This window comes from Notechis scutatus, unplaced genomic scaffold (assembly GCF_049901735.1).
Source record: "Notechis scutatus isolate UNSWTSFEM ecotype Mainland unplaced genomic scaffold, rNotScu1.2 NSCUCTG94, whole genome shotgun sequence".
Classification (NCBI taxonomy): Eukaryota; Metazoa; Chordata; class Lepidosauria; order Squamata; family Elapidae; genus Notechis; species Notechis scutatus.
The window spans coordinates 456-12,537 of NW_028263133.1; the positions used below are offsets into that span (position 1 = coordinate 456).

Genomic DNA, 12,082 nt, shown 5'->3' on the forward strand with positions numbered 1-12,082 from the left:
GATCTAAGTGCTAGAGCCCACTGCAACTACATAGCCAAAAAGGCATTAAGAATTGTTAACCTAATCCTACGTAGCTTTTTCTCTGGTAATATCACACTACTAACCAGAGCATACAAAACATTTGCTAGACCAATACTCGAATACAGTTCATCAGTCTGGAACCCACATTACGTATCTGATATTAGCACAATTGAGAAAGTTCAGAAATATTTCACAAGAAGAGTTCTCCACTCCTCTACTCGTTGTAGAATACCTTATGCCACCAGACTTGAAATTCTAGAACTAGAAAACCTTGAATTACGCCGTCTTCGGTCTGATTTAAGCATGGTATATAAAATCATACATTGCAATGTCCTACCTGTCAATGAATACTTCAGCTTCAACCATAACAACACAAGAGCACACAATAGATACAAACTCAAAGTTAACCGCACCAAACTTGATTGCAGGAAATACGACTTCAGCAATAGAGTGGTCAATGTCTGGAATACTCTACCCGACTCTGTAGTTTCTTCCCCAAACCCCAAAAACTTTAACCTTAGACTGTCTACTATTGACCTCACCCCTTTCCTAAGAGGTCTGTAGGGGCGTGCATAAGCGCACCAACGTGCCTACCGTCCCTGTCCTATTGTTTCTCTTATTCTTCTTTTATTTTTCTTATATGTACCCATTTCATGTATTCACAACTATGTATACACTTATACTTATTATCTTGTAAACAATTGGCAAATCAAATAAATAAAATAAAATAAATAAATAAAATGTCACCTGGCCTGCATGCTGCAAGCATCAACATCAAAAAATGCTAGGACATGTTGTTATGTGCCTAGAAATCAAAGCTATATTTTTAGATTTTTCCAGCTGTATCTGCTTTGTGAGTGTGTATGTGTAGTTTTCAGTTGTGTAGGGAGTGTGTTTTCAGTTGTGTAGTTTTGTGGGTCTGCTGCCAATCATGTACTGAAAACACACTCCCTACACAACTGAAAACTACACACTCACAAAGCAGATACAGCTGGAAAAATCTAAAAATATAGCTTTAATTTATGGGCACATAACATTCACACAATTTAGAAGAACTTCCATACACACACAATGACAACCTCACAAAGTAGCTGCTTTCTAAAAACAGAAAAGTAGGTAACATTTCCCAAATTTTATATGACTATTTCCTACAAAAATTTCTTTAACACACTTACTGTTTTTTTTTAAAATCGGGATTTCAAACTTGACGGCTTTAAGACTTGTGGACTTCAACTCCCAGAATTCCTCCTCCTCCAGTCATGTTAGCTCAGGAATCCTGGGAGTTGAAGTCCACAAGTCTTAAGCTTGCCAAGTTTGAAGACCTCTGCCCTGATTTAAATAAGCAAAAAAAAAGCCACTTACTTACCCAAGGGAAGAAAGCAGGCAGGCAGAATCAGTGGCTCACAAAGAAACTGGATGCAGCGCAAGCAAGGCAGAAGTTTACAGCAGCAGTTCGGGAATCGGGAGAAGGCGCCTGAAGGAGGGAGGGGCTTGCTGGAGGCTGGAGGTGGGAGGGAAGTGGGTTCTTTTAGAAACGTTTTCCCAGGGCTATTAGAAGCCCTTGGGCGGGGCAGGGGGGGAAGCCGCAAGTCAGGACTTACATGGTCCTATAGGCAGGAGGAGGCCGGAAGGTCCGTTGGGAAAAGTAGAGTCGAGTCAGTCTCAAATCAGCTTAGGCAGCAGGTGCAAGCGATAGGCCCATGTGGCGAAGCGTTTTCATCAGGTGGGCTTGGGGTGGGCGGGCCGAGCGTAGTGCGGGCGGGGCAAGTGAGCAGCGAGAGCAGCGAGAGGACGGGTGGGGCAAGCAAGCATGTGGTGACCACTCGGCGACCGGGAACTGGTTTGGGGACATGGCCAGCCAGAAGTCGCTAACAGTTCCGCGACCCACGCCAAATTCTTGCTACCGGGTCGCCAGAACTGGAGCCCCACGGACTCACCATCACTACGGATGCCAGCCTGTTTGGATGGGGGACACATTTCCAGTCACTATCGGCTCAAGGGCGTTGGTCAGCAGCAGAACGGTTGAACAGCATAAATGGGTTGGAACTCAGGGCAGTCCATCTGGCCCTTCGCAGTTTTCTTCCACATATTCGGACAAAGAACATCCTTATACTTACAGACAACGTCACAACAAAGGCACATATCAACAGACAAGGGGGTGCCCACTCGAAACAGCTCATGAGAGAAGCAGAGAAACTGTGCCTTTGGGTGGAAAGGAATGTGGTTTCCATCAGAGTGGAGCATATCTCAGGACTGACGAACACGCAGGCAGACTGGCTCAGCAGGGCCACAGTGGATCCATCAGAGTGGCGCCTGCACCTGGAGCTGTTTCAGGAGGCGGTACAGAGATTCGGTATGCCAGTGATAGGTCTGTTCGCCTCTCCTCTGAACTCGCAGCTCCCGAGATTCATCTCGAGGTACCCATCTCAGGGGGCGGAAAACATCAACGCCCTATGTTGCCGGTGGCCCTCAGGCCTCCTATATGCCTTCCCCCCTATTCCTGTAATACCCAAGGTGAAAGCGGAACTGATCTTGGTGGCACCATTCTGGCCCATTCTGAATACCACCTCTGGATTACACCATAGAGATCCTGGGCAGTTTTGAAAGACAGAGAGTGATTGTCGACAGGCTGCTCTTCCATGACTAAAGTTGCTCAACAAGGTGGGTGAAATATTGGCGCCCTTTCTGTTTTCCAAAGGCTCAGGAGCCCTTTCAAGTGAGCTAAGTCCAATCACATTTGTCTGAAGTGGGATAGGGTCTCCTGTCTAAGCAGGGGGTTGGACTAGAAGACCTCCAAGATCCCTTCCAATCCTGCTATTCTATTCTGTTCTGAATTCTATTCTATTCTGAATTCTATTCTATTCTGTGCTGAATTCTATTCTTTATTCTATTCTATTCTATTCTATTCTATTCTATTCTATTCTATTCTATTCTATTCTATTCTATTCTATTCTATTCTATTCCATTCCATTCCATTCCATTCCATTCCATTCCATTCCATTCCATTCCATTCCATTCCATTCCTATTTCTATTCTATGGCCATGCTGGATGACCTTCACTGAGAACTGAATGTGGGGAATGACTGCTTGAGAGGCTTCGGGTGCAATGAAGAAAGGGTCCTTCAGCTTGTGAAATATGGAACAATGTTCTAAGCAATTCAGCCGTGTCCAACATTCAAGGCTGGCTGGAGGTCCTGTGGGTCCCAGGGGGAAGTGAGCTTTGGAGTTAGAATTCAGCTTCTCCAAATTCATATGCAGATTTATATACCTCCAGAGTGTCTCTGGGTGGCTTAAAAACAGTGTCTTGTGAGTAGAATGTCTCTCATTAAATAGTGTCCTGACCCAGAAAACTGAAGTCGTGAAACATTTCTTGGATCCAAAGTGAGGGCCCTCCTAGCTTCAAACGAGAAAAGAGATTTTATTTAGATTTGGCCTTGGGCTTGTAAGAGACTCTAATCCCCCCTGGAGTGGGATGGTTTCTCTTCCTGGCTGAGCTACCTTCGGTCGCTCTGAGTGGAAAAGAGGTTTTTCAGCGCCGTCTCTCTGGACTTCGTGAAGTAGGAAATTCCTTTCTTGCAATATATGATACGCCGGAAGGGAATGACAGGAACCAGGTGAAGAACCTGCCAGGAGCTGTTTCTCTCCCAGTCATTCAGAGCCATTCAGGGCAGTCTTTGACTTACAACAGTTCATTTAGTGACAACCGCACTGAAAGAAGTGACTTATGTCCGTTTTTCATACTTATGACCGTTGTAGCATCCCCACGGACATGTGATCGAAATCCAGATGCTTGGCAATTGGTTCATATTTATGACGGTTGCAGTGTCCCAGGGTGGTGGTCGTGTGATCCCCTTTTGCGACCTTCTGACAAAGAATGGGGAAGCCAGATTCACTTAGCAAAGGTGCTACTAACAAAAGCAGTGATTCACTTAATAATTATGGCCAAGAAAGGTCATAAAATGGGACAAAATTCCCTTAACAAATGCCTCACTTTGCAACATAAAATCTGGGTTCAATTGGGGTCATAGTCAAGTAGGCAGAGATTTAATATTTACCTCAGCAAAGATCAGAGGCTACTTGGCTCCAGTTCCCATGGATTCCTAGCTCTAACCCACTTTCTTTGGCCTTCCTTCTTTTTCTGCTCAGTCTCGGCCTCAGTCCAGATGTGTGGAAAGTTGTCCTCCTGGGTTTGTCAAGAGGGCTCGGGAAGGAGAGCCAGTTTGCTGCTACGACTGCGTCCTTGTCCGGAGGGGACCTTCTCCACTCAGGAAGGTGGGTGACACCAGAGGAAAATGGGAGATCTTGCGGGACTGGATCCATCCAGAACATTTTGATGAAAGTACCTGTTGAAAGACACATGGAAGGTTATTTTCTCATCTAAAGAGAATAATCCAAAGATCTTGAAGGAAAAATGGCTAGGAAAAGATAGAAGTTATGGCAGATTTACTTTTGATAAGGAAAATCATTCTTCTGCTTGCTAGTTTGGATGTGTCCTTCCCTGGTTATCTCTCTACCTGTAGGAACATCTCAGTTCTTTGAAACATTGGGAATTCTTTATCTCCATGGTTTTTCTTCATCTGAAACAGATGTTGGCCCCAAAAGTGCTGCAAAATAAGCTACATCAAGCAATCAGTTCCATTAAGGTCATCAACCACCATAAGCAGAAAGACCTTCTTGAAGAATCACAGAGGGAAAGTTTTGGGCTCAACGGAGCAAAGAGAAACAAAAGGAAACCAAATTCTTACCATAAAATCAAGGTATCGTGAGAGGAGAGTGGTAAATTAAATATACAGTTATTGGGGGTAAAATGTGTTTATTTTTCTCCAATGCTGTAACGGTCCATTTTATGGACTGAAAGGTAAAACACTCATATTGTAATGACCCAGGGTGGGATAAAAAATAAACAAAGTCACAAAAACAGGTGAAGCCCCTTTTATTCCTTCAACTTGGCTTCAAAGCTCCAAATATCCTTGACTGGAGACAAAAAAACTCCCCCACAAACAGTTATGAAAAGGAGGAAATGGCGTTTAAACTAAAAAATGCCTATAAATTATAAATAGCAAAAACAACACAAACCACACTGAAGCAATTAAAGGAACCAGGCATGATAAGGGCTTGAAGACATCTACAGAGATCAGAACACACACTGGGAAGGACGCCAAACTCAGATAGGAACAGACAGACTAGAGATATTTTCACGCTTTGTTTCCAGCACTGGCCCATACGCATGTCTGTCCTTTTAAACAGTTCTCACAGCTGCAGCCCATGAAGAGGATCAAGGCCCTTTCCACCCCCGTGGACCACACCATTCACCATTCATGTCTCTCCCTTATCCTCTCCTCCCTGCGTGCCCTAGGATGGAGAGGGAATGGACCTGGGTCTTCCTCTGACTGCCCAGCCGGCCTCTGCCCTTCCCCAGCTTCCTCCACAACCTCCGGAGCCACACTTCCACTTCCTGTCGGCTGTTCCTCCTCAGAGTCAGTCTCCACCAGGGGCATGACACATATTCACATCAAATTCCTTGGCGTCATTGGTACTGGGCTTTCCATTTTTGATATCTCTTTCCCTCTTTGTTAAATAGTGAAATATGAACAACCGCAACCCCAGTCAAAAACAAAGTTAGTTAAGGTTAAAAAATAACAACAAAAACATGTCCTAAATGCACTATTGTGATACAATTGCAAGAAACCTAACCAAAAAGATGTGAAATGGAGAAATAATGAAAATAACAAGATGTAAAATATTGAGTTAGTTCAGTGCTTGAACTTATCAATAAATCTATACAGCATGGAACCAAATTGCTTCATCTGCTCATTCTTAGAATATAAAGACTTTGCCAAAATAAAGTCTGATATTCTCATTTATTACTTAAAAAATTAATCTTCCTTAAATTAGGATCAGAATTTTTTTTAAATGTACACAAGATTATACCTTTGCTGAGCCCCAAACTCAGGTGAAACAAAAGTCTTCATTAAATGACAGATTTTAGGGATATAATTTATCATCCCATTTACAATTAATGTAGAGTATGAAGAGAGTTGGTCCTAGAACACTGCCTTGGGGGACACCACTATTGACAGGTACAGAATTTGATAGGACGCTCCCAATTTTGACCATTTGTTGTCTGTTTGACAGGAATGCTTCTATCCAGTTATGCAGGGGTCCAGAGATACCGTAAGATTTTAGTTTTAGGAGTAGTTTGTCGTGTCCCACTGAATCAAAGGCTTTACAGAAGTCTATGTAGATTGCGCCTATTGCTTTGCCCTGATCGAGTTGTGTCGTCCATATGTTTTTGCAGTGTAAGATCTATATTTCACGGGTAGATTCTGCCGTAGGAAGAACTGCTGCACTGGATGACAGGCAGGGAGAGAGAGGTAGCGAGAGGGAAGCCTTTCCTGCTACTCCCAAGCCCATCATCCCTGCCCTTCCCCCTCCCAGGCGCTCCTCTTTCCCGCCCTTCCTACCCTCCTGGCCCTATGCCCCAGGTCCACCAGGGGGCGCACTTAGCCAAGGGAAGGGAACTCCAGGCGCTTCCCCCTTGGGCCACTGGAGGGCGAACGTCACCATTCTAGAGGCGGCAGCGAAGGAAGTGACCTCACTAAAGCCTTGCCTCTCTAGGACGCCGCACTCGCTCTCCTCAACCCCTGGAGCTCGCAGGTCGCGGAGAGGCTGCGGGAGAGTCCGGCGGGGGGACATCCAGACGTGCCCCGGGTGAGGGGGGGGGGCTCTTCCCGAGTCCCATGCTCCCCAGCCGCCCTCTCCATGAGAAGTGGGGGGGGGGACCCTGGGCCCTGCGCTGGGAGGAGCCGCTTGGGGCTGCGGGCAGGTTGGGGGAAGGGGGTGCAGGGGCTGAATCCCCCTTTCTGATCCTGGGCGTCGGTTTTTCTCTCCCTCCCAGATCCGGAACCTCGGAGCCCTCGGAAGCCTTTGCAAGCCAGGATCTCCTCGGCGGGGAAGGAAGGAAGGAAGCAGAAGGACCGGCAGGGATCCGTCCTGCGGCCCCAGAAATGGTCCCGTGAAGGAAGAGGCCCCCGGAGATCCCCGGAGTCCCCGGAGCCCTTTGGAGCTGCTCTGCCGGGGAGAGAGGAAGGATGGAGAGACCCCCCTTTGGCCAAGGAGGGGAGCGGAAAAGGCCCCGCGGCTCTTCAGCCTGGGAGCTGTGGGGAGAGCTGGGCCAGAACCGGGCAGGAGGTCCTGCAGGAGGGAACCCTCCTCCCTCCAGAACTTCCCCCTGGACCTCCATCCGATACCGGGAGGCTGAGGGTCCCCGAGGACTTTGCAGCCGACTCCGTGACTTGTGCAGGCGATGGCTGAGCCCAGGAAAGCACAGCAAAGCCCAGATGCTGGACCTGGTGGTTCTGGAGCGGCTCCTGGCTCTCCTGCCCCCAGAGATGGAGGGCTGGGTGCGGGAGTGTGGAGCAGAGAGCAGCTCCCAGGCGGTGGCCCTGGCGGAAGGCTTCCTGCTGAGCCAGGCGGAGGAGCAGAAGGAGCAGCTCCAGGGGCAGGTGGGAGACTTTAGGGAGCTCGGAAGGGAATAAATAGAGAAAGTGTTTGAATGCTTCACCCCTCCTTCCCAAACTTCTCTTGCATTCATAATATGAAGCAGTTCTCCAGTTCTGGTAGGACGTTGTTCCACTGTTTTCTCACTCAGCCACACGGATGGATATTGGGGGCTTTGAAGTTGTGTTCCGAATAGAAGAATCCACTTTGTGTCTTGTGACGTATATTAATTCTGCTTCTTTTTTCCTTCCTCCTATTTGAAGTGCTGCAGTGTGGAGATCAGAGATCCTGAGGGAAAGAAGAACCCATCAAATCCCCCTCGGGAGCTATTTTTCAGGAAGATCCCTTGGGAAGATCCAAGACAGGACCCCTCAGGAGGTAATGGAAGATCCTCAGATCCCCCATCTGTCTTCCCTTCGCTCTCACTTCTCTCCTATAGAATACCTCCTCCTATTTTGCTAATTATGCATTTTGAAATTATTTATTCCTTACAGAGAAACAAAGAATGAAGATTTCTGGTTTTTATGAGGGAGATCAAACAGCAGTTGAACCTCCAAATCAAGTAAGAAAGGGAAAAGATACTAGAATTGTATTCTTCCTTCAGGAAGTGAAGCGTGTGTGCAGAGGGCTCCCTCCTTCTGTTTTCCTCCTCTTGTTTGGCCTGGATTATTTTTGGGTTCTTCCACAACATGGAGACAGAATAGCAGGTTCAAGTTGCTGTCAGCCAGCATAGCTTCCTCTGGTTGTCTTGTTCTGCTAGGTTCTCCTCCAACTTGTAGTTTACAAGAAGCAATTTTTTAAAAGTCCTTCAAGAAATAGGAATACATGTATCACAGTGGCAGGAATTGCTAGAGACCCCCCTTTTTTGGTAATTCTTTGACTCGGAATTGTGCAAGGCTGATGAAAACAATAAATAAATAAATACATTGCTACATTAGCATTTTTTAAAAGCCTTATTTATAACCTGTAGTTCAAAAATAAGGAAATCATATTAAAAAATAAAGCAGACTATTAAAATCCAAACGTTGTGGCCATGTTGAGCATGTAATCGTGGTACTTTGGGCTACAAAATAATTTCCAATCCTCTGATTTACGCCTCGATTAGGAGATTCTGTTGGGGTTTTTTTTTTTTTGTCAATTGTAGCATAATATGCTGGCTCACATTTAAGTGGTTGTCCACTAGCACTCCAAGATCCCTGTTGCACTTACTGCTGTTCAGCCAGGTATCGCTATTCTATGCCAGTACATTTGGCTTTTGTTTCCTAAATGTAGAACCTTACATTTCTCACTGTTGATTTCGTTTTATTAGATGGGGCCCAATCTGTCGATCCTTCTATATCTCGAGCTTATCTTCTGGACTGTTGGTATTCCTGTCAACTTGGTCTTGTGTGCAAATTTGATGAGTTCCCCTTCTACCCTCTTGTCTAAATCAGTGATGAAGATGAACAGTTCTTGAGAATCCTCCTGTTCTGCTCTTTTTTCCGTGTCCAGGAGGGTCTTGTGTCCTTCGAGGAGGTGGCTGTGTATTTCTCTGAGGAGGAATGGTCTCAGCTGGATCCTGACCAGAAAGCGCTGCATTCGGAAGTCATGCTTGAAAACCATAGGAACGTGGTCTCTCTGGGTAAGATTTTTCTAGTCCCCAATCAGGAAGAGAGATTATAATTAGTTTTTTATTTAAAAAAAAACACTAATCAAATATTGTCTCCTGGGAGGGAGAAGGAAAGGATCTGGCCTTGTCGTGCTCCAAGGAAGGAAAGAGTCAATGTCTCTTTCCTTAGATGTTTTCTCTGCCATTTCTTACCTGTGTTTTTTTCCATTTCTATTTGAACTTATCTGTGGAGGCTGAAACGAATGAGGTGTGCTTTTATGTGGAGGTCATGTGAGAGGAGTGTGTTCTCATTTCTCCTCTGAAACCTCTAAATTATGTGAGAACAGAACTTTCATGCTCAGCCCATGGAAGAGCATTCTGTCAGCGTTCCAGAAAAACTCAACTCCATTCAAAAACTCCGAGACAGACAAGTTCTCAAAGTTCCTGTTATTAGAGTAGTAAACTGGCACATCTGGGAAATCCCAAATCTGAAAATTCCAGGTTTCTCTCCAATAAGTAAAAAATTACAAATCCACTCCCTGCTCACATCATTCCATCACATGCCCCAATCACCATCCGTCCCATCTTGAGTTGTCCTCTACTCCTCCTCAACCAGGTGCAGGAACAACATGACCTTGACTGTAATGAAGAATGCTATTATGTCTAACCACATACACTCCATGAAATTCCCCCCTCCCATCTTCCCATGCTCAAGAATGTGGCAGCATGGAAGCTTCAGTGCTAATATGGCTTCCAAGGCTGACACATTCTCCCAATCCAATCCAAGAACAAAGGCCTCATGCAGTGTGACTCAGAGCATCCTAGACCAGGGGTCGCCAACCTTTTGGACCTCAGGGACCACCAAAGTCATAATTTTAAATCCCAGGGACCATTAACTGGTTCTGTGGGTGTGGCCTAATTTGTGGGTTTGGCTTGGTGGTCATGTGACTGGCTGGGCATGGCTTGTATGTAAATATTATAAGTATGTATATAAATATTGCACTTTTTATAAAAAAAAAGAGCAACTTTTACCCAAAATCAGGCAAAGCAGTCAGGCAGATTGAGTTGCTCACAGAATCACACATTCATTCAGAGATCTATCTATCTGCCATTGGCTAGATTAGTCTGTCACATAAAATTTGCTTGCAAGCAAACTCACAAAATTAACTCACAACACACCATGTATGTAAATATTGATTTTTTTTATAAAAAAGGAACAACTTTTACCCCAAAGCAGGCAAGCAGATTGAATTGCTCACAGAATCATTCAGTGATCTATCTATCTGCCATCGGCTAGCTCAGTCTGTCACATAAAATTTGCTTGCCGTGAGTCTGCACTGAATAATAGAACCTTCAGTCCTAAGGGAGGTTCGGCTGTGCTTAAAAGCAGAGCCGAAGATCTAAATACTAGCTAGAAAGTAAGAAATCCAACCATTTCCTGCGTCCTAGCTAATCTAAATCTCCTGGCATAGCAGAACAGCTGATGGTCTGAAAAATAGCAATTTAGCAGGCAAGTTTGCCGGGTAAGGAGTGAGTGGGCCGGGAGAGTTCCCGTGGGCCATGTGGGCAGTGCAGCCTTGTGTTTCTGCACAGCCTGGATTAATTGCTTTGGGGGGGGGGGTGCTCTGGGGGTGAAATTTCTCTGCGGCCCACCAAAATTTTCTCACGGCCCACCAGTTGACAACCCCTGTCCTAGGGTACAGGTAATCCCCGAGTTATGACAGTTCACTAGCGACCATTCCATATTACGACCAGCCCTCCCCCAAATACTTGAGACCCAGTCCCGAAATTATGGGTATTGCAGCACCACAGCCATCGTTCATACTTACAAATGACAGTAGAGGCTCTGCAACATTCACCCTACCTATCCTCCCACCCTATTCAGCTGGGACTTACTGTATTTTTCAGACTATAAAATGCACTCCCCCCCCAAAAAAAGTGGAACTATCTGTGCATCTTATAGAGGGAATACGGGCCTATTTTTGGCCTCTCAAACCCTCTGCTCGTCCCATTTTCACCCTCCCTGGCATCCAGAAGCACTCAGCAGGCCAAAAATGGGCCTGCTGTTGGCCTGCCCGACATTGGGGAGGCTGAAAATGGGACGTCAAAAATGGGGCAATGGGAGGCTTCTAGCATGGTATTTATCTCCAAAATATGATTGCTGGGATCAAGGAACAGGCCGAGTGGGGGTCCCACCCACCAGACAGACGCCGTGGAGCAGCTGCTCCAAGGTACACTGGGGACGAAGGAGCTTTTTTCAAAATTGTTTCATTTCTCACTAGTCTCTGCGGAAATTAAGCCACCTCAATAAATCGTAAGTTTTCTCCTAATTTCTCCTTGGATGTTTCCCTTGATTATTCCTTAACTCGAAACTGACTCTGAGTGAGATTTGCATATATATATACCCTGTTTCTCCAACAATACGGCCTCCCCCAATAGGAAGTCCCAGCATGTTTTATAGGCATGAAATGAAATTAAGCCCCTCCCCCAAATTAAGGCCTATATTAAAACATGCGAAATGGGGGAATGGTGGGGGAGGTTGCCATTAGGAAGTACTTTTGTTGCACACCTGGATATGGTGCTGCCTGCGTTGACCCCGATACGAAGTGCCCCACCAACGCCGAGGTCAACATCCAAGCCGTTGCTGCCCGCCCAAAGATGCAAAGGGGGAATTAAGTCACCCCTGAAAAATGGCCTAGCCATTTTTGGTCAAAAAGAAATAAGACCCAGCCTTATTATATGAGAAACACAGTAGATAATTGTAAAGAAAGGTATGTCTAGATATTTTCAAAGCTTTCATGACTCATGAATATAAAAATCATCATGTCTATATCACACCACTGTAGGCATGCAAACATACAAACTGGGCCTCTCCTACTTAAAGGAAGCAGGTTTCCTCTTCTGGGTCAAGGCCATTTCTTCCCTATGTGACAACTGGCTCTTTCGGCAACTACTCCGCAACAGAGACCTTAT

At 45.7% G+C, this 12,082-nt stretch overlaps 1 protein-coding gene and 1 long non-coding RNA gene across 2 annotated transcripts; one reads left to right on the plus strand and one right to left on the minus strand.

The window, feature by feature from the left end:
• Positions 1-3,101: 3,101 nt before the first annotated feature.
• LOC148128616 (uncharacterized) lies at positions 3,102-4,739 on the minus strand. The gene is made up of 2 exons (XR_015746226.1): positions 4,536-4,739; positions 3,102-4,364 (listed from the first exon to the last, which is right to left on the minus strand). It is a non-coding gene; the product is annotated as an uncharacterized LOC148128616 (long non-coding RNA).
• Positions 4,740-6,461: 1,722 nt separating this feature from the next.
• LOC113428572 (zinc finger protein with KRAB and SCAN domains 4-like) lies at positions 6,462-11,592 on the plus strand. Its single transcript, XM_087948714.1, has 5 exons — positions 6,462-6,732; positions 6,920-7,526; positions 7,785-7,899; positions 8,016-8,083; positions 9,013-11,592. The coding sequence occupies exons 2-5, from the start codon at positions 7,113-7,115 to the stop codon at positions 9,181-9,183; spliced, it is 768 nt and encodes a 255-aa protein (XP_087804840.1). The 5' UTR covers positions 6,462-6,732; positions 6,920-7,112; the 3' UTR covers positions 9,184-11,592.
• The last annotated feature ends 490 nt before the right edge of the window (positions 11,593-12,082 follow it).

What these genes read in the sequence shown, in the direction of transcription:
- LOC113428572 (XM_087948714.1), top strand. Translation starts at nt 7,113, where the DNA reads ATGGAGAGACCCCCCTTTGGCCAAGGAGGGGAGCGGAAAAGGCCCCGC. An exon ending in AAGACAGGACCCCTCAGGAG is followed by an intron (nt 7,900 to 8,015) that starts GTAATGGAAGAT and finishes TATTCCTTACAG; the next exon opens with AGAAACAAAGAATGAAGATT. An exon ending in CAGTTGAACCTCCAAATCAA is followed by an intron (nt 8,084 to 9,012) that starts GTAAGAAAGGGA and finishes TTCCGTGTCCAG; the next exon opens with GAGGGTCTTGTGTCCTTCGA.